The following is a 22,355-nucleotide window of genomic DNA, read 5'->3' as shown; positions in this document are numbered from 1 at the left end:
AGGCAAAGAATTACAGCCTACTATATAACCGTCTGTTGCCATAAATTAATGGGTAATCCTATGTTTCATTCATATATTCATTTTTTGAAATTAATGGCAATTGAAGAGAGAGTAAATGTAAACCTCTGGCTTGATAAGACAAGTCCAGTCCAGGATCTTTATAAATCATTTATTAGAAATATATCAAAAAAGAACAACAAAATAGCAAAACGCAAAAATATAAGTCAGATGGATATGCCTAAAAATGCAATTCTGGGCAAACAAATCCAAGATGTAATCCAAATAGCAAAATGAAGAATATAAGTGAAGATTCCAATAGACCAGAAATCATAACAAAAAACAGCTCAAATAAGACATACGTCAACACTCAATGATCGAACTATGTAGCACACAATACTTTTAACATGTTACTCAACACTGCTCCCGAGTTTGTGCTGCTGAGCTTCTCGCTGTACATTGAGCTCATCAACATAAATTTAGTCATTCTTGAAATAATGAGACAAATTATTTCAACCAGGAGAAGAAAATATTGTGATGGCCTGAGAATTGAATTTCTTCCACAAAAGGGATCGTGAAGCCGAAAGTGATTCTGGTGAATCCACAAATGACGTTAATGGCACTCTTATTATGTTCTTCTTCTTCTTCTTCTTCTTATTATTATTATTATTGTTGTTGTTGCTGTATTATTATTATTATACTTTCTACACTTCTGACTTTGTACATTTAGTGTTTTACATGTTTTACAGTAGAAAGATAAAATTTAATAAGACTAGGGGGCTCCGCACCATGCCCACTTCGCTTGCCCACTGCTGGGTTTTGTTTACCGGATATACAATTTAAAGAGATTAGTTTCATGGGAATTTTTACATATGCATTATTTTCACTTTTACTTTAAAACAATACTTGTCCTTTATTTTCGCCCCCTTGCGTGGTTAAATCTTTCTCGCAGGACGTATAACGCTGCACGTGTTGTGAAGGAGGGGACAGCTGAACGCATGCTAAGGAGATGCCGTCAGATCATCTGCTGTCTTTCTGCTGCTGCTGCTGCTGGTGAGCTGCATGTTCTTTTTGTCATGCTGCACGTCGATCATTTCGAAGCCTGTACAGCTGCTGTCCTTTTGCCACTTCGCGTCTGTGAGGGTCGGGGGGTTGTTTTGCTGAACACATGCTAATGAAAAGTTATCGGATCATCTGTTGGCTTGCTGCTGCTGGCAAGCTGCGTGTTCTGCTTGTTGCTTGTCATTGTTTTAAGAGCTGGGAGCACATGATGTCCGTCTACCAAAAGCATTCCAACTACTGCTTGGTTAGATGTCCGTGAACTTGTTTTAAATGTTGTCTCACTGCCTTGTCTCGCGTGACATTACAACAACACAACAACATTTATTTATATAGCACATTTTCATACAAAAAGTAGCTCAAAGTGCTTTACATAATGAAGAATAGAAAAATAAAAGACACAATAAGAAAATAAAATAAGTCAACATTAATTAACATAGAATAAGAGTAAGGTCCAATGGCCAGGGTGGACAGAAAAAACAAAAAAAAACTTCAGACGACTGGAGAAAAAAATTAAAACTGTAGGGATTCCAGACCATTAGACTGCCCAGACTGCCCAGTCCCCTCTGTGGGGTTAAAGTGTCTTTCACGGGATGTCAGATTGTCAGTTTCTCTCGTGGGACATCAAATTGTCTTCTGAGAAGATCACGTCTCATCTCTCTAGTCTCCCTCCCAGAAATTTTTCTTATAATAGAGAGAGAGCCATTTTTCAAACCAAAAAATGCAATGTTTTTTTTTTTTTGGAGAAAAAATGTAACGTTAAAGAGGTTTAGACTTGATGCCTCTAAATCATAACTGGTGTAGCCCGCTGGTTTTAGAATTCACAGAATTAGGTCAGTGGAGATTACCTGTCAGGGGTTTCAGTTGATTGTAGTCTAAATGCTTTTGTGGGCCTGACCTACACCATGAAGACAAAGGAACTCCAAACAACTCAGTGAAAAGGGGATTGAAAAATTGCCTGAATTTAGGGGTGTGTAACAATAAAATGTCAAAACATTCAGGTCATCCACCTGAAGCTAAGCAACTTTGGGCCCAGCCAATACTTGAATTGGAGGCCATCTAGGAAAAGCTTGGGTTGCTGCTGGAAGAGGTGTTGGTGAGGCCAGCAGTTTGCACTTACCCAGTGGCCTGAATATGGATCCCAATGTCCCCAGTGAAGTGACGGGGACACTGTGCTGTAAAAATGGTGCTGTCCTTCAGATGAGACATAAAACCGAGGACCTGACTCTCTGGGATAATAAAAGATCCCTGAGCATCCTTTGTAAAGACTAGAGCGTATCCTGATGTCCTGGCTAACTTGCCCACCATGGCCCAGTCATTCTGGTCCCCTAATCATCCGCTGCCTCTAATTGGCTATCACTCTTACCACTTCACCACCTAACAGCTCATGTGCGGTGAATGTTCTGGCACAAAAATGGCTGCCATCACATCATCCAGGTGGAGGCTGCACATTAGTGGTGATTGAAGTGGCTCCCCACTCACTGAACCACTTTGAGTAGTGAGAAAAATGCTATATAAATTTAAAGAATTTTTTTTTATGATTATTATTGTTATTATTACCTGCCTGCTTCTTTCAGAGGATTTACAAACAGAGGTTTTTACCACAATAACATGAAGTGACAGAACAGGTCTATCTCTAAAGGATAATTTGTAATTTCACGGCTTCTTTCATTTTCACGTTAAGATGTTTCCTATAGCTAAGAAAAGAGCTGCTTGGCCAGACATTCAGGTTTTAACACAAGGGACTGGGAAAGATGAAAATATACAAGATAGAGCCATTAGATGTGATAAATATAATCAGTAATCATATGCTAGACATACAAAATAAAATACAATCATGGAGCATTTTGTGGTCCGCTCTAACAGGAATATGCTATGTGAACGAATCTGTCATTTGAAAAACTGATACCAGCAGTACATTCTTAGATTGTTTGTCTAGTCTGATTTTGGATAATCTTATTAGAAACATCCAGAACGGAAATGGGAAGACATTAGTTGTGGAGCCTTGATAAACTGAAGGGATATTCTGCCCTGAACTGTACACCCATAGGAAAGTGAAGCAACATCCTCTTAATCCACTTGTTATTCTGACTGGCTGCTCTAATCCGCCATTGATTCTTCTTTGACAGTGCCTTTAAACCTTCCCTGAATTAGAAACACTGATCTTTTAATTGCTAACACTCTCAACAACTTTTTCGGCAGCATTACTTGGTTCCCGCTGACTTCTCCCAAAAGATGGCAAAAGCCCCATTTACCTTTAATCTAGTTTACCTCTGTTAGCAAACTTTTTTTTTTTTAAATTAGGACCAATTCTTATATAAAAAAGACATTTGGGGGCTGAACAGTGAAATCCCTATTTGCCAGGTGGGAGAAGAAAATATCATAATCTCTCTAATTATGTACCCACAGTATGAGAGTTTGACAACTGCTGTCCTGCAGTTGCATTCGTTTGGAAGACTGTACCATCTTTTTACATTTTGATATACTTTGTTAATCCCTGAGGGTCAATTGTATTTTCTCATGACCCTCAGGCGGCACTGCATTAAAAACCGACATCATTCTGTAAAGGGTTAGGGTTAGGGTTACCACGTGGTCTCAGGAATACTTCAAAAAACCATTGTCAGTTAACACAGTTCGGCACTACATCTACAAGCGCAAGTTAAAACTCTACCATGCAAAGCGAAAGCCATATATCAACAACACCCAGAAGCCGCCGGCTTCTCTGAGCCCGAGCTCATCTGAGATGGACTGACGCAAAGTGGAAAAGTGTGCTGTGGTCTGACGAGTCCACATTTCAAATTCCTTCCATCCATCCATCCATTTTCTAACCCGCTGAATCCGAATACAGGGTCACGGGGGACTGCTGGAGCCAATCCCAGCCAACACAGGGCACAAGGCAGGAACCAATCCCGGGCAGGGTGCCAACCCACCGCAGGACACACACTAGGGCCAATTTAGAATCGTCAATTCACCTAACTTGCATGTCTTTGGATTGTGGGAGGAAACCGGAGCGCCCGGAGGAAACCCACGCGACACGGGAGAACATGCAAACTCCACGCAGGGAGGACCCAGGAAGCGAACCCGGGCCTCCTAACTGCGAGGCAGCAGCGCTACCACTGCGCCACCGTGCCGCTACATTTCAAATTGTTTTTGGAAATCATGGACGTCGTGTCCTCCAGGCCAAAGAGGAAAAGGACCATCCGGATTGTTATCAGCGCAAAGTTCAAAAGCCAGCATCTGTGATGGTATGGGGGTGTGTTAGTGCCCATGGCATGGGTAACTTGCACATCTGTGAAGGCACCGTTAATGCTGAAAGGTACATACAGGTTTTGGAGCAACATATGCTGCCATCCAAGCGACGTCTTTTTCAGGGACGTCCCTGCTTATTTCAGCAAGACAATGCGAAGCCACATTCTGCATGTGTTACAACAGCGTGGCTTCGTAGTAAAAGAGTGCGGGTACTAGACTGGCCTGCCTGCAGTCCAGACTTGTCTCCCATTAAAAATGTGTGGCACATTATGAAGCGCAAAATACGACAACGGAGACCCCGGGCTGTTGAGCAACTGAAGTTGTACATCAAGCAAGAATGGGAAAGAATTCCACCTACATAGCTTCAACGATTAGTGTCCTCAGTTCCCAAATGCTTATTGAGTGTTGTTAAAACGAAAGGTGATATAACACAGTGGTAAACATGCCCCTGTCGCAGCTTTTTTGGAACGTGTTGTAGGCACCAAATTCAGAATGAGTAAAAATTTGCAAAACAACAATAAAGTTTATCAGTTTAAACATTCGATATCTTGTCTTCGTAGTGTATTCAATTGAATATAGGTTGAAAAGGATTTGCAAATCATGGTATTCTGTTTTTATTTACGTTTTACACAACGTCCCAACTTGGATTGGAATTGGGGTTGTATATGGCAGCCCAAAACTGACCCTCTATGGATGTGTGTATGAATGTGCCCAGTAATGGACTGCTGCATCATTCATGGCGGGTTCCTGCCTTGAAGCTAATGTGGCCATGATCAAGCAGATTCAAAAAAGATGGATGGACTTTAAAAGTGTGCTTGTGTGATACTATGAAAATATGGCCCACATGTTCTCTTCTTGAAACCCACAATTCTGATAAACCCTTAACTGCAGTACCATTAAATGAACACTTCCTTTCAGACGGTACGGCTGGTAAGCGTGCTGCAGAGAACATGACCCCATGAGTAGCTTGATCCACTTAGAATTCCACATCGCACTTCTGAGTATTTTGGAGGCTTTTGTCTGGTTTTTCAGAAAATAAGAATCAGTAGGCAAAATTGTGAGTGACAGGTTAAATACCAGAGCTTGTAACTTTGGTCTGTCATAAAGCTGGCACCAAGTTCAAAAAGGAAGTGCAACATGCTGTGCAAGAAATTGAATACACATTAAACAGCCATGTTTACCACAAAAGAAAAGAGATGGCTAAGTAAAAAACTTTAAAACGTTACATGAAAGCGCCAATGTGCTAGCAGTCCAAGACGACAGCCTGATTCCTAGGATGTCCTATTGTGCATTTGGAGCATTACATTAGGCAGTCTGTCAACAAGTATTATTTATATTGCCTGGATGCACTTTACATAAGCACGCATAGTCTTTTGTGAGCTCGCTAGCTCACTTCTGCACTGTGTTAAGAGAATACGGGAGAAAAAAGGCATCCAATATTGATTTCGACACATTCTAAATAAAAAAAAAATCAATTCTTTTCCCAAATTCTAACCAAGGCAGAAGTTTATTCTTTCTTATGACACCTTTAAGTATTCCCACCTCACTGCTCCAAGGACTTGGGTTTTGATTCTTGATCTGGGGACCTACTGTGAGGGGTCTCTTCAAATCTGTATGTTTTTGTAGGTCCTCCAGCTTGTTTTTCCTTCTCCATTCCTAATTAGTAACTTTAAATTGGCTTTTTGGTGGCACAGCTTCAGGCTATAAAGTAAGTGTGTCCCTGGGGCAGAGTAGCAGGGGTAAAAGTATTAATACTGCTGCCTTGCAGTTCCAGGAAAGTAGATTTCAGTTTCAGCCTGGTGATTGCCGGTATTCAGTTTACATATCCTCCATGTTGGAAGGGGCGTGTTGTCAGAAATCGTGGCCTTCTAGTACCGGTTAAAACAGTTGTCACACATGTTCGAGTAGGAGGCAGCTAAAGGGCTTAAGTAATGGTAATACCACATCCGACTGGGGGGCACTGGGGTGCACTGACTGTCTTTCTCAGTTCCCTGCAGACCTTTTCTGTGGAATCCTGCCAAGTTCCGCCGCCTCCAAAGACCTCACTTCCGGTTCCGGGCCCTTTAATGACATCATGTCCAGGTCAGACGATGTCACCTCCTGTTCCGGCCCCTTAGAGGATGTCACTTCCGGCCCCTTAGATGGGGTCACTTCCGGTACAGAAGATGTCTCTTCCGGTTCCGGCCCCTTCGATGATGTCACTTCCGATACGGACCTTTAAAGCCGCCATCTTACCACCAAGGAATCATTTCTGTTTTGAAGTCTTGTGAACAACTCTGTTATTTTAAAAAGCCTTTTGCAGCCAGAGATATTATACGAGTGGCTGCCCCAAACCTTTTCACGATGTCTGGTCTGTGCTTCTATCACACAGTTTAAACTGTCGCCCTTTAGGGTATTTCCTTTTCCGAGTTTGTGGATAAATCCTACTAATGCGTGTATTTAGCTTTTTCTAAAAAATCCTATTGTGTGTCTGGTTTTGATCTCGATTTTTGATTTTTTGATTTTGATTTTTGTTTAACATCTAGGTTTAGCCATCTGTGGTAACAATCTGCCAGTATCTGACCTTTTGTTCCATTCTGCCCTTGTCTTATCTCCTGAGCAGTCTCATTAAATGTTCTCTGCTTTGTACTAAGCCATAATTGTTTTACAAATTTAAATTTACCCAATGTGTGGCACAATGATTTAATGGTAAGCACTGCCCGCTATTTTTAGTTCCATGTCAAACAGTGAGTGTATCCTGTGTTAAATGGTGTCATTAGGGAGCATGGTGACAAAATAGATTGTGGTGCTGCCTCACATCTTTAGGATTGGAATCCTGGACTGGTCACTGTCTGCAGTTTGCAGATAGGGTTAGGCTTAGAGTTAGGGTTATATACTATATATGCAGTTTATGTAATTCTCTCTATGTTATTGTTATTTTTTAAGATGGGCAGTTTCTTCTAAGCGAATAATGTGAATGTCAGTGTATAGAGGTTTGGAGCACACGCTGATAGAGCGCATTGCTGCTCCCACCACACGACAAACCAACTCAGGTTCCAGATGAGGACCCGAGTGCAGCCATGCAATGGTGACACCTCAGCACCACAATAGTTAAGATGGAGTGGAACAGTATGAGAGTTTTTATGGTGGCTGGAGTGCCAATATTGCCACCAAGGTTTTCCCTGCAGGTTGGAGGGCCTACACGCTGGGATGTATGCAGATTAACATCATACCCAGGATGGGTAGTGTATAGAGAAGCTTTAAACTCCCCTGGTGAGGGTGTGACAGTCCTTAGCTCCACTCTCCTTGATTGCTTCCAGGGGCCTCTTGAACCCAGAACTAACGTATTCAAGGATGAGCCAGGCAAATGAGGACACTCACAGTCAGCAAGGTTTTGGTGCAAAGTGTCTACAGTAGTGCTTTTGCTTAAAACAAAAAGTAGTGTTCAAAAGTGCAGTGCAGGAATCTTCAATCAATTAATAAATAATCTGTAAAATCTGTGATAAACCATGAGTTGAAATCCAATAAATAAATCAATAATAAGATTGGAATAAAACCAGACAGTAATCGAGACCTCTCTTTTCTTCCCCCTTCTTTCTGAGCCCAACATGTCCTCCAATCCTTTGTCTTCCCACCTCACCCAAAAGATTGCTCAGTTGGCAGAGACACCAGCTGCTGCGGCCCTCCCTTCCCTCTCCAATCTTGACTGCCAGACCGTTTTGCTCCAGCTGTCCTCCCGTCTTCCCCTACGCACTCTTAGCATCCTTGGGATCTCTAAGAAGGACACCACCATTGTACCTGGTCTTCTGGAAGTTCAGCAAGGAATGATCCATCCCATGGAGCACAGGTCACTCGCTCCTCTGGGCTACCAACCCTCATCCAATGCTGCACTTTCACTCCTGGCTCTCGTTTCTCTTTATTTCTCTCTCTCCCTCTCTCGTGTTTCGGTTTCCTTTTAAAACCCTATGGGATGCAGATGCGGCAATCATGGCTCCAGTGCTGATAAGGGAACAAGTGAATCCACAAGTGATTGCAGCATCATCTGCCCACACATCTGCCTTCTGAGCGACTCTGCCACACTACCATCTGAAAATGAAAGTGTATTATCAATTTATTTAAAATGCACGTACCCCAGACACGCTGTGTTACAGAGTGGCACGTTGCTGCTATTTTTTAGCTCTAATTCCCATGAGTCTGAATCCTAGCTTTAGGATGGTTGTTATAGAGTTTTCCTATCCATAATATTTTTTCTCATGAGTTTTATTATGTCACTTGATTCATTTAAGATGGGTTGAAATCAAATACGCTGACTTCTGTTCCTCTCTGTTGGATGTATCTATACTAATAAAAGGCAAAGCCCTCACTCACTCACTCACTCACTGACTCACTCACTGACTCACTGACTCACTGACTCACTCACTGACTCATCACTAATTCTCCAACTTCCCGTGTGGGTGGAAGGCTGAAATTTGGCAGGTTCATTCCTTACAGCTTCCTTACAAAAGTTGGGCAGGTTTTATATCGAAATTCTACGCGTAATGGTCATAACTGGAAGCAGTTTTTCTCCATTTACTGTAATGGAGATGAGCTTCAACGCCGTGGGGGAGTTTCGTGTGACATCATCACGCCTCCCACATAATCACGCAGTACATAAAAAACCAGGAAGACCTCAAAAAAGCGCTCAAGAAAACATGCATTATATAATTGAGAAGGCAGCGAAACAATAAGAAGCGAGCGAGTGACATATACAACCATATTCATGAGTTCTGCTACTTCGGAAACAAAGCACGATGTAAACCTACACTTTAAATTAAGTTCATAGACAGGCTGCCGCTGGCGTTTGTAATTTAGTGCCTGCCCATATAAGGCCGTCCGTCAGCGGCAATCCAATAGCAAACTGCCACGGGTAAATATTCACGGGTGAAGGACTGTGCTTATGGAGAGGAAGATGAGATGGTCAGGGTGGTGTTTGACACAAACTCAGAGAAACTGCGAGAGAAAGTTTTAAGTGCCAGGACTAAGGTAACATTAAATAAAGCTATGGACATAGCACGAGATGGCACCAGCACAGCTGGGAACCTTCGATGCAAGTACACCGAGTGGCTCACGTGAACTGGCGCGAGTGCACAGAAAAAAGCAACAGTTCCAAAGAGCGCTGAACAAAAACCGAATTACACAATTGAAAAGGCAGCAAAAAATATGAAGCGTCTGATAAGCATATTCATAAATGCAGCTACTGTGGAAACAAAGCACACGGTGGAAAAAGTCAATGTCCGCTAAAGGAAGACGGTGTAAAAAAAACCCGTGCATGCAGTGTGTCAGGTCTCAGATAAAGAAGAAGACGAGCTGTTTATTGATGCAGTAAGAAACAAATCGATGAATGAAACCTGTCATCTTTACAACGATTGACAAACACGGAATGTAACTTGAACACAACACATCCTACAAATACGAACCTGATTGAAAGAAATAATGATAATCAAATCCTTGATGACAGCAACACTCAGTAACACTCACAAAACAAATACTGTATATTGACAGTCATGTTACGTTATTTTTAAAATGTTCCCTTTTCTTTTCTACCTTTTTTAACACACTACTTCTCCGCTGCGATACGCGTGTATATATATATATATATGTATGTATGTATATATATCCCGCTCTACATACTCGAATAATGGATACTTTATTAGCCATCAATGATTGTTTTGGTAAAGCCATACTCAGTGTATTCATTAGATGAGCGGTAAAAAGTAAGAGCGAGGGAGGATGACTCATTGAGGCATGCAGGCTGTAGTCTTGGCGTCAACTCTATCTGAATTAGCGATCACATTTGAAAAATATATCTTTTCAAGTTCTATTTAGTCCATATGTGTCAAACTCAAGGGCGCGGGCCACATCCGCCCGCGTGTAATTATATCCGCCCGAGATCATTTTATATACTGTATTATTGTTATTAAAGCCGGGTATATGAAGCGCTGGTAACACAATAAACTACAGATCCCATAATGCAGCGCTTCAGCTGCCTTGCCGACACTTACCGCTTACTACAGTTATTGCGCACTGAGTTTGCACGGCGCTTTGGTGACTTTGAAGAACAAAAAAGATGCCAGGCGTCCAGCTCTAAAATGACATATGAGCAAAGACAACTGAATGATTTGATTTGTTATTGCACGTAAGAGCGGAGTCAACCGTTTTAACAAACAGCGTATTGCACTGATACTGAAATAGCTGTGTGTGTATGTATGTATATATATATATATATATATATATGTATTTGTGTGTATATATGTGTGTGTATGTATGTATATGTGTGTATATATGTAGATATATATGTATGTATATATGTGTATATGTATAGATATGTATATATATATATATGTTTATGTGTGTGTGTATATATATATATATATATATATATATATATATATATATATATATATATATATATATATATGACAACAACACTCATCACTCACAACAGTGACAAAACAATTACATTGACAATCAGGTTACGTTATTTTCAAAATGTTTCCTTTTCTTTTCATTGCTTCTTTAACACACTACTTCTCCGCTGCGAAGCGGGGGTATTTTGCTAGTTCACCAATAATATTTGCAGAGCACCATCTGTTGAAATGTATTTTATAAATGCATTGCATTTTTCATTCCAACAGGTGCAGCATTAAGAACATTAACACTGCTTTTATGAATCCCGTACCAAATGGTATACAGCAGACATAACACCAGACGCACACACAGACACTAAGGTGGATAACATCACTTATTACATGCACCTTACACAAAAAGTATCAACTAATTTCTTAGGTTCTTTTCTAAATGTGTGGTAGGAAGAAATTTCAAAACCAACTATAGAACTGTTACCTATCACCTCCTACCTGTCTCACTGTTCATGCTCTATCAAATCCTAGGGACCCCTAAGACAGACTGCTTTCTTACTGGTGGTATACTAACAATAGAGAACTTCACAAAGCTTCATCTCGTCCCTTAAGGGCCATAATTAGGCAAAGAATGACAATCTAAGCCTCTTGGCAACCCTAGTAGCAGTCAAACATACACACTGGCTTTAAGCTTTCACCTAAAAATGTTATTGTATTTATTTCCATCAAAACCAAAAGCAGCAAATATAAAGCAATACAAAGAATCATACGTCCTGGTTGGGTTCCCAAAGTCTTCATTCAGTCCAATTACGAATGGCAAGGATAAAGTTGAAACCTTCCCAGATGGCCCATTTGTTTCGTTACAAATGATATATTGTAAGGCAAAAGACCAAAGAGCTCAGGGTTTTCGGATGCCAAAGCAGAAGCTTTGTTTAGATAAGGAACAAAATTAAAAGGAAAAATAAGGAGACAGCAAAGCATAGGACTGTAGTCCCCAAAACACTGGTTTCTAAGCCTGATAGATACTGAGGTCTGTCCTCTTCAGTAAAAAGGGTTTAAATTAATGCAGACTTACAGCGATATGTTGGTACAAATAGTAGGGCAGAGTTTTACATTGAGGGGTACAATTGACATCATAGTTCATCCAAAAATTCTTTCTGTGATCTAGAGAAACGAAAACTGGAGTCTTTAAAGACTGTGTAGAACCAGCATCCTTCTCTGTCTTTCTCGCCTGCTCAAAGTCACTAAACCACTCCTTTGGTTTGCATGTATAGAAATATTCTGAATCAAAAATTAAAAGAAAAGAAAAAGATTTCATACCAGTGAGAGAGAACTCCATGAAACAGCCATTTTTTTTTTTTACCCAGCAGCAAATGAACTGAGATTTTTGCAAACGTGTCAGAAAAGCAGCAACTGAAAGAAAGTTCTTTATTTAAAAATGTCTCGTAAAGAGCTGCCACTCTTCTCCTTCCTTCTTGCATACACAAAACCCCAAGCTTTCTTGTTTTTTTAATCTCCATTAGCAGAGTGCCTCAACATTTTTACAGTTTCTCAAAACACACAGAAAATGTTACAGACATCATTATCATTACGCTCAAGGTTACTTTCCCATAGGAATCAATAGCTGCACAGTCTTATCAAGCAAAATGTTCTAAATGTCTGCTTTGTCTTCTCATTTCCTCAGTATACGGTGCACTCTTGTTCAGCTTGACTTCCAGGCTAATGACTGTCACCAGAGATCTGTCAGCTGAAACAGTTAAACTGTTTCCTATACAACAGTGTTCTCCAGTCCGGTTTCCTCTCATATTCCTAAGATACGCATCTTAGGGTATTTAACAATTTTAATTTCACTTGTGTGACACAGTGGTTAATGCTGCTATATCAGAGCCACAAGACCCCGATTTTTAAGCAGCATCCTGAGAATTATCTGTGTGAAGTTCACACTTTCTCGTGTATGTGTGGGGTTTTTGCAGATTCTCTAGTATCCTCTCCATCTTCTCCCTTGGACCCTTAAATTTGTCCAGCGTGTCTATTGTAAATTGTCCTAGGATGAGTAAGAGTGCCAGAAATCACTGAATAAAATTGGCATGATGTAAGAAAGAGGATATCCTAAGATGAAGAGGTGTGTTTCTAGTTTGTGTCTTCTTCCCATTGTGGTTTGGATAAGCTTCAGCTCCTCCTGTCGCTGGAGTACATAAACTGAGTTCAGAAAGTGCAGAGTGGAATACTGTCTTATTTTACTTAAACTACTATTTAATCTCACTAGGGGTGGCATGGTGGCACAGTGGTAGCACTGCTGCCACGCAGTAAGGAGACCTGGGTTCGCTTCCTGGGTCCTACCTGCGTGGAGTTTGCACGTTCTCCCCGTGTCTGCGTGGGTTTCCTCCAACAGTCCAGTGACATGCAGGTTAGGTACATTGGCGATCCAAAATTGTCCCTAATGTGTGTGCTTGGTGTGTGTGTGCCCTGTAGTGGGCTGTTTCCTGCTTGTGCCCTGTGTTGGCTGGGATTGGCCCCTGCAGACCCCTGTGGCCCAGTAGTTAGGATGTAGTGGGTTGGATAATGGATGGATTGGAATCTCACTAGAAAACAGACAGACACAGTGAAACACTTAAAGCAAAGGATAAAATAAATGAAATGAGGTTACACAGGTGCTCATTTGGCTTCCTCATCCTTTGATCATTAATATCATTGTGAGCCTCCATTACTGCGTTCAAATGCAAATGGAGGTCCAGAGTCAGAATTTGTAACAGCAGCAGTCCTGGAGTATTGCCTGCAATGGCTTAAGTCTTGCCAAAAAAGCTTCTAAGCATACCTCAGCTACACCTTACAAACAGATAAAACAAAAACAATCACTTTCTCATAGAAATATGAATAAGGCATACAATATGAATAAAGGCATACAATATGAATAAAGGCATACATGTCTTTAGAAAGTATTCAGGCCCCTCACATCTTGTCATGTTTTAGTCTTTTGCTACAGTCATTTACATTTATTTTTTCTCTCATCATGCCACACTCAATACCCCAGAATGACAAAGCGAAAACGAGATTTTAGAAATTTCTGCAAATTTATCAAAAATAAAAAACTGAAATGCCCCATTAACATAATAATAATACATTTTATTTATTTGTAGGGTTTTTAAACACTCAAGGACACCAAACAATAGACAAAGCACAGACTATAAACAAAAGTAAAATACAGAAGTTAAAATCAGACAGAGCAATTGTAATCAAGAGAAAAAGCAGTCTTAAACAAATGAGTTTTAAGTTTAGAGTTGAAAAGTGAAAATGATTCAATATTTCTAAGCTCAGATGGTAGTGAATTCCAAAGCTGGCGAGCAGAGCAACTGAATGCTGTGCTCCCCATAGTGGTAAGATGGACGAAGGGGACAGTCAAGTGGATGGAGGAAGAGGATCTAAGGGTACAGGAGGGAATGGCAACATGGAGGAGGTTGGACAGATATGTAGGGGCAAGGTGTGGATAGCCTTAAAAGTTAGTAGGAGAATTTTGAATTGAATGCAGAACTTAACTGGAAGCCAATGAAGCTGCTGCAAAACGGGAGTGATATGGTGAATAGAGGGGCTTCTAGTAATGATGCGGGCAGCTGAATTCTGGACCAGTTGAAGCTTATAAAGAGATTCATGAGAAAGACCAAAGAAAAGGCAATTGCAATAATCCAGACGAGAAGTGACAAGGCTATGAACAAGGATAGCAGTGGTGTGGGGAGTGAGGGAGTATTCAGAACCTTCACTCCACACTTTTTTGAAGCCCCTTTCCCAGCCATTGCAGCCTGGGATTTTCTTGGGTCTGAAACAACAAGTATTTGGAGATTTTTGGATTGTCTTTGCAGATCCTCTCAAGTTCTGTCAGGTTGGATGGAGACTGTCGGTGGACAGCTACTTCCAGGTCTCCCTAGAGGTAATAAATTGGGCTCTGACTGGGCCACTCAAGGGCATTTCCAGAGTTGTCTTTGCTTTGTCCTGTTGGAAGGTGCATCTTCAACCCAGTGTGAGGTTCAGAGCGCTTTGAAGCTAATTTTTATTAAGAATATCTCTGTACTTTACTCTGTTCAGCTTCCCCTCAATCCTGTCTAATCTACCAGTCCCTGCTTTTGAAAAACATACATGATGTTGCCACCCCCATGATCTGCCAATGGAAGGGTATTGCACAGGTGATGGGCAGTGCCCGGTTTTCTTCACACTGGACACTTAGAATTTTGGTCAAACAGCTTGATCTTGGTTTCATGAGACCATCTTGTTTCTCATAACCTGAGAATCCCTTAAGTGCCTTTTTTGCAAACTCTGAGTGGTGTTTCATGTGTTTTCTCACCCCTCTGCCATAAAGCCCATATTAGTGCAGTGTTGCTATGGTGGTTGTCCTTTTGGAAGTTTGGAAATTTGTCCCATCTCCACACAGGTTCTCCAGATCTTAGCCAGAGTGACCATAGGGTTCTTAATCACCCTTCTCCTCTTCTCTTCTCCTCAAGAAGAATAACGATTGTTCCAAACTTCTTCCATTTAAGAATTATGGAGGCCACTGTGGTCTTGGGAAACTAATAATAATAATAATAATAATTCATTACATTTATTTACAGTTGTGCTTGAAAGTTTGTGAACCCTTTAGAATTTTCTATATTTCTGCATAAATATGACCTAAAACATCATCAGATTTTCACTCAAGTCCTTAAAGTAGATAAAGAGAAACCAGTTAAACAAATGAGACAAAAATATTATACTTGGTCATTTATTTATTAAGGAAAATGATTGAATATTACATATTTGTGAGTGGCAAAAGTATGTGAACCTTTGCTTTCAGTATCTGGTGTGACCCCCCAATAACTGCAACTAAATGTTTCCAGTAACTTTTGATCATTCCTGCACACCGCTTGGAGGAATTTTAGCCCATTCCTCCGTACAAAACAGCTTCAACTCTGGGATGTTGGTGGGTTTCCTCACATTAACTGCTTGCTTCAGGTCCTTCCACAACATTTCGATGGATTAAGGTCAGGACTGGCCAGTCCAAAACATTAACTTTATTCTTCTTTAACCATTCTTTGGTGTGCTTAGGGTCGTTGTCTTGCTGCATGACCCACCTTCTCTTGAGATTCAGTTCATGGACAGATGTCCTGACATTTTCCTTTAGAATTCTCTGATATAATTCAGAATTCATTGTTCCATCAATGAAGGCAAGCTGTCCTGGCCCAGATGCAGCAAAACAGGCCCAAACCATGATACTACCACCACCATGTTTCACAGATGGGATAAGGTTCTTATGCTGGAATGCAGTGTTTTCCTTTCTCCAAACATAACGCTTTTCATTTAAACCAAAAAGTTCTATTTTGGTCTCATCCGTCCACAAAACATTCTTCCAATAGCCTTCTGGTTTGTCCACGTGATCTTTAGCAAACTGCAGACGAGCAGCAATGTTTTTTTTGGAGAGCAGTGGCTTTCTCCTTGCAACTCTGCCATGCACACCATTGTTGTTCAGTGTTCTCCTGATGGTGGACTCATGAACATGAACATTAGCCAATGTGAGAGAGGCCTTCAGTTGCTTAGAAGTTACCCTGGGGTCCTTTGTGACCTCACTGACTATTACACGCCTTGCTCTTGGAGTGATCTTTGTTGGTCGACCACTCCTGGGGAGGGTAACAATGGTCTTGAATTGTCTCCATTTGTACACAATCTGTCTGACTGTGGATTGGTGGAGTCCAAACTCTTTAGAGATGGTTTTGTAATCTTTGCCAGCCTGATGAGCATCAACAACTCTTTTTGTGAGGTCCTCAGAAATCTCCTTTGTTTGTGCCATGATACACTTCCACAAACGTGTTGTGAAGAGCAGACTTTGATAGATCCTTGTTCTTTAAATAACACAGGGTGCCCACTCACACCTGATTGATTGAAAACACCCGGCTCGAATTTCACCTTCAAACTAACTGCTAATCCTAGAGGTTCACATACTTTTGCCACTCACAAATATGTAATATTCAATCATTGTCCTCAATAAATAAATGACCAAGTATAATAGTTTTTGTCTCATTTGTTTAACTGGTTTCTCTTTATATTCTTTTAGGACTTGAGTGAAAATCTGATGATGTTTTAGGTCATATTTATGCAGAAATATAGAAAATTCTAAAGGGTTCACGAACTTTCAAACACAACTGTAGCACTTTTCTCACTACTCAAAGCACTTTACATAGTGAGTGGGCAGCCGATTCAATCACCACTAATGTGCAGCATCCTCCTTGATGATGTGACAGCAGCCATTTTGCGGCATTATGCTTACCACAAACACACTTCTTTTGAATAATTCTTTGGCTGAAAATCCTCTGTGTCGCTGTGTCAGACAGAAGATGTGCAGCATTGTTCATAATGGCACTCAAGTTTTCTTTTAATTCTCTCCTTAGCTGCTTCTTCCAGGTGGTCCAGAGTGCGTCCAATAACTGAGCCTGCACTTTAATTAGCTTGTTGATTTGGTGGGCCTCTCTTCAAATGATGTTAACAGCCCAGCACAGCACAGAAAATCACACTGGTCATCACAGACTTGTAGAAGATGTGAAGGATGTCAGTACACACATTAAAGGAATGCGGTCTCCTAAAGAAAAAGAGCCTGTTTTGCCCTTTCTTATATAGCAACTCTGTGCTCCGGAGCAAGTCCAATCTATCTTTATACGCTGCTTGTGTGGGTGCTTTACTTAACACATCAACAGTTAGGTGGTGAAGGGGTGAGAGAGAGAGATAGACAATTAGAGTCAGGTAGTCAGAATGACCAGGCAGTGGTGGACAATTTGGTCAAGGCATCAGGATACACCCTACTCTTTATGAAGGATGCCCAGGGATCTTTAATGACCACAGAGAGTCAGGACCTCGGTTTTATATCTCATCCGTAGGACAACACTATTTTCACAGCACAGTGTCCCCATCACTGCACTGGGGCATTGGGGTCCACATTCAGACCATAGGGTAGGCACTCCCTGCTTGCTTCACCAAGATCTCTTCCAACAGCAACCAAAGCTTTTCCTGGTTGGTCTTCCATTCAAGAACTTGCTTAACTTCAGGTGGATGACCTGTTCTTTGTAATAAGGACAGTTCGGTGCACGTAGAAGGTGTAACGATAAGATTGTTAAGCCTTATGATAATGTTCTCGCACGGAGGATTTAGAGAGACGCACTGGGAGAAGTATAATGTGAACCTCTCTACAGTTTTGTTTATTTTCGGGTTGAAATATTCATCAAATTTACGTATCATCTGGTCCATTGGCGGACCGTGCATCTCACACCTAGGCCTTCAGTAGTGCTCCGTCTGAATCAACCCACCCCTCAAAAACTAATTTATGGTTATAAAAAACATCTTAATATGCAGAAATACAGTAATAAAGAGCCGCTGCATCACAGATAGATAACTCCTGTAGCCACAATAAATGCCTTTATTGAATAGACAAACCAGGGGTGAACAAGTTCCTTTCTACTGCAGCCACAGCCGCGACACACATAAAAAACATCAATAATAACTCATAAACTTGCAATATTATTTAGGAAAATCGCAACATTTTACTTACTAAAAATTTGGATTATTTGTAAACAAAATCCATCCTCCTCTCTTTCCTCAAAAACAGTTCAATTACTCTGTCGTACGGATTATCTGTGCGCTTCAGTTCCATCAAAAAGTCCCTTTCTATCGCCATCAAAGCTAATGCTGAAAGTCGAACCTACCCTGTCGTATTTCTGGCATAAGTTTTAATTCGCTTTAGGGCTGAAAATGTCCGCTTGACAGAAGCAGTGTACACGGGAATGGTCACCACCAAATATACCAATGTGAACAGCTGCCCCATGTTCTCATTCAGATTTTTCTGATGAAGGAAGTCAAGGAGATCTGTGGGAGATTTTCCTGCAAAATCATCCATGGCATACATTACAGTCAGTTCTGTTTTTAACCGAGACAGATCAAAAACCGCTCCGTGGCTCTTGTGTTAAACTGGAGAAGGCTGCATGCGGGAAATTTGTCTTGTATTCCTGAAACTTCTGGGGCTCGAGGAGCGTGACAAACATCAGGTTTTCGTTGTCTTGAAATGTGGTCTGTGTCTGGCGAATAATATTGTCCAGAATCCTGCCATGGAGTTGGCCGTAGTGCGTGCGAGGATCTTGCACTCGGAGCGCTTGCGGTGTGTTCAGTGGCCTCGTAGAGTTCCTCATATCGGCTTCTATCCAATCAATGGGTCTGAATACCAACTCAAAATCTGATTGGTTGAAGCAACAGGTTAATTGACATTTATTCTGTGTTAGAGTGCCTGCACAACGGATTGTGAAGGCCTCTCTGCCTGGCAACAAATGATGGCTGAAATGTGATTGGTTAAATGCTTTAATACGAAAATACATGCCTGGAAGCAGCACAACCATCAGAAAAGCTATGAAAGGAAGCGGACAGACTATTTGGAATTATTTAATAAGTATTCATGGACAAAATATAATTAATATCAGTTTGTGATTCAGATATTTTTACTTATGAAGATGCTAAGCACAGTCCTTGATCCGCGAATATTTACCTTATATGGGCAGTCACTCAATTACGTTGGAGGCGTGATGATGCGAGACGCAACTCCGACTCCCACGGCCATCGAGCTGCAGTCTATTACAGTATATGGACGAAAATAGGTTCCAGTTATGACCATTACGCGTAGAATTTCGAAATGAAACCTGCCTAACTTTTGTAAGTAAGCTGTAAGGAATGAGCCTGCCAAATTTCAGCCTTCTACCTACACGGGAAGTTGGAGAATTAGTGATGAGTGAGTGAGTGAGTGAGTGAGTCAGTCAGTCAGTCAGTCAGTCAGTCAGTGAGGGCTTTGCCTTTTATTAGTATAGATAGGATCCTGAGAAACCAATGCCCATTCTGGAAGGTGGGACGCAATTTTGGAGCATTGGTCCATCCCAGAACACACTTACACACAAACCAAACACACACTCATACTAGGCCAGTTTAGAGTCACAAATTAACCTTGAAAATGGAGATAAAGAGGTAACAGCACTCATGCCAGTGTGTCACCTACAGCAGTTTCAGCACTTGAGGATGACTAATATCGTGCGGTTACAGAAAGCTGAAAATAGCAATTTTTATTAAATTCAAGTTTTTGCAGAGGCCTGTTCTTCATTACTTTAAAAAGATATAGCTCTAGGATGAAATCCTGAAGGAATATCATGAAGTTGTAGAGCTGTGTCATAAACTATGTCACCGTCCCCGTGTCTCTAAGCTTATGGTTGGTTTGGGTAATAGCGCTGATGGCCTTGAGTAAATATTTTATTGTTACTCCAAAAATAAAACTGTACATGGCAAAATGACGCCGTGCCAGGATGCACATAAACACGGCCATAAACGCACCTCACTTACCCTGTAGGAGGTGTGCAGCGTGCCTGCAGAAAACCCACATGGACGCGGGCATACGCCGCACAGAAGGCACCATTTCTTTTCATTTATACTACAAATATAGCTTTTGATATATGACAATATAACATTTATTTTAAAAATTTCATTTAATGCATTTTTTTAACATTGAAAACTAAAGACCATGAAGTATTTTTTCTGATTTTCTTCAAAGCATTTCGTTGCTCTGTCTGACTTTAACCAGTGTCTTTAGTTGTTTTCACCCTCTATTTTTTCTTTTTTTTTAAGGCTGCGGAGAGACTACGGAATCTATCTGAGGAGCACTATGCCATGAAAAAGCAGGAAAAAGAAACTTGAAATGAAATACAGGCATCCTTCAAGTAGGACCCAGGCAAGAATTGTAACTCCTGGAAATTGATCTTACCTTTGTGGGATCACTATATAAACGAGCAATACTGCTACTACCAATAAAACTGCAGTGGCGTTTTCTGTTCCTTCTTCATTATATGGTTATTAAGTGCAAGCATACACAGTTATACAGTCATGTGAGAAAGTAAGTACACACCATGAATTTTTTTTTTTACGTATTGCAAGTATACACAGGGGACCCGGGTTCGCTTCCCGGGTCCTCCCTGCATGGAGTTTGCATGTTCTCCCCATGTCTGCGTGGGTTTCCTCCGGGCGCTCCAGTTTCCTCCCACAGTCCAAAGACATGAAGGTTAGGTGGATTGGCGATTCTAAATTGGCCCTAATGTGTGCTTGGTGTGTGGGTGTGTATGTGTCTGGCCTGTGGTGGGTTCCTGCCTTGTGCCCTGTGTTGGCTGGGATTGGCTCCAGCAGACCCCCGTGACCCTGTGTTTGGATTTATTGGGTTGGAAAATGGATGGATGGCTGGATGGTATACACAAGGGGCTGCACGGTGGTGCAGTGGGTAGCGCTGCTGCTTCGCAGTTAGGCCTTTCACATCTATCTATCTTTTTATCTATAGTGCCTTCCATATCTATCTATCTATCTATCTATCTATCTATCTATCTATTATATAGTGCCTTTCAGATCTATCTATCTATCTATCTATCTATCTATCTATCTATCTATCTATCTATCTATCTATCTATCTATCTATCTATCTATTATATAGTGCCTTTCATTTCTATCTATCTATCTATCTATCTATCTATCTATCTATCTATCTATCTATCTATCTATCTATTATATAGCCTTCCATATTCTATCTATCTACTGTAAAAGACACAAGAACAAATAGAAAGGTTTTGGGGGGTCCACCCCGTATATTATCACAATACAGCAAATGATTAGGTTCGAGTAAACACAAGGACTGAATCAAAACACTAACTAAGCTGGAGAGTGGAGTGCTTGGGTCTTATAGGTGCTGGGCATGAATACACTGTGTGCACAATTATTAGGCAAGTTGTATTTTTGAGGATTAATTTTAATATGGAACAAACACAGTGCTATCAGTCAATCCAAAATGTTAATAAACCTGAAACCTGAATGTTTCACAACGGAAATGTGAGTGTGAACATCATCAGGGGAATACATATGTGCATAATTATTAGGCAACTATTAGTGTGCAGATTTATTATGCAACTAAAGGAAAATGAAAATTTTCCCATCTCACTTGTTTATTTTCATCTGTTATAGTGAGAATAATAAACAAACACCTCAAAATTTACAAATAAACATCTCTGACATTTCAAAAAATATCAATCAATCAATCAATGACCAATATAGCCACCCTTCTTTCCAATAACAGTCATAAGCCTTTCCATTCATGGAGTCTGTCAGTTTCTTGATCTGTTGACGATCAGCTTTTTGTGGAGCAGTGACTACAGCCTCCCAGACACTCTTCAGAGAGGTGTATTGTTTTTCTCCCCCGTAAATCTAGCGTTTAAGAAGTGCCCACAAGTTCTCGATAGGGTTTAGGTCAGATGAGGAAGGGGCCATGTCATTATTCCTTCATCTTTAAGGCCTTTACTGGCTGGCCACACAGTGGAGAACTTCGATGCAAGTGATGGAGCATTGGCCTGCATAAAAATCATGGTCTTTTCCTGTATCACTGTTTGAAGAAAGTGTCTTCAAAAACTGGCAGTAGGTTTGGGAGTTGATTTTGAGTTCATCTTCAATGCAAAAGGTCCAACTAGCTCATCTTTAAAAATACCAGCTCATACCAGTACCCCACCTCCACGTTGGAGTGGAGCTCTGTGCCCATTACTGATCCACAGGTCCATCCATCTGGTCCATCAAGAGTCACTCTCATCTCATCGGTCCATAAAACCT

At 40.9% G+C, this 22,355-nt stretch overlaps 1 protein-coding gene across 1 annotated transcript in view; it reads left to right on the top strand.

Moving 5' to 3' along the window:
• Positions 1-20,548, top strand: part of galt (galactose-1-phosphate uridylyltransferase) — a 249,190-nt gene extending 228,642 nt beyond the window's left edge. The window contains exon 11 of the mRNA XM_039759657.1: positions 20,346-20,548. Coding sequence (XP_039615591.1) covers positions 20,346-20,414 — 69 coding nt within the window. The 3' untranslated portion in view covers positions 20,415-20,548. The remainder of the gene's footprint in view (positions 1-20,345) is intronic.
• Positions 20,549-22,355: the final 1,807 nt, after the last annotated feature.

Source organism: Polypterus senegalus, chromosome 7 (assembly GCF_016835505.1).
Source record: "Polypterus senegalus isolate Bchr_013 chromosome 7, ASM1683550v1, whole genome shotgun sequence".
NCBI classification, from domain to species: domain Eukaryota; kingdom Metazoa; phylum Chordata; class Cladistia; order Polypteriformes; family Polypteridae; genus Polypterus; species Polypterus senegalus.
The sequence above is the reverse complement of the archived record's forward strand: the minus strand, read 5'-3'. Positions and strand labels throughout refer to the sequence as shown.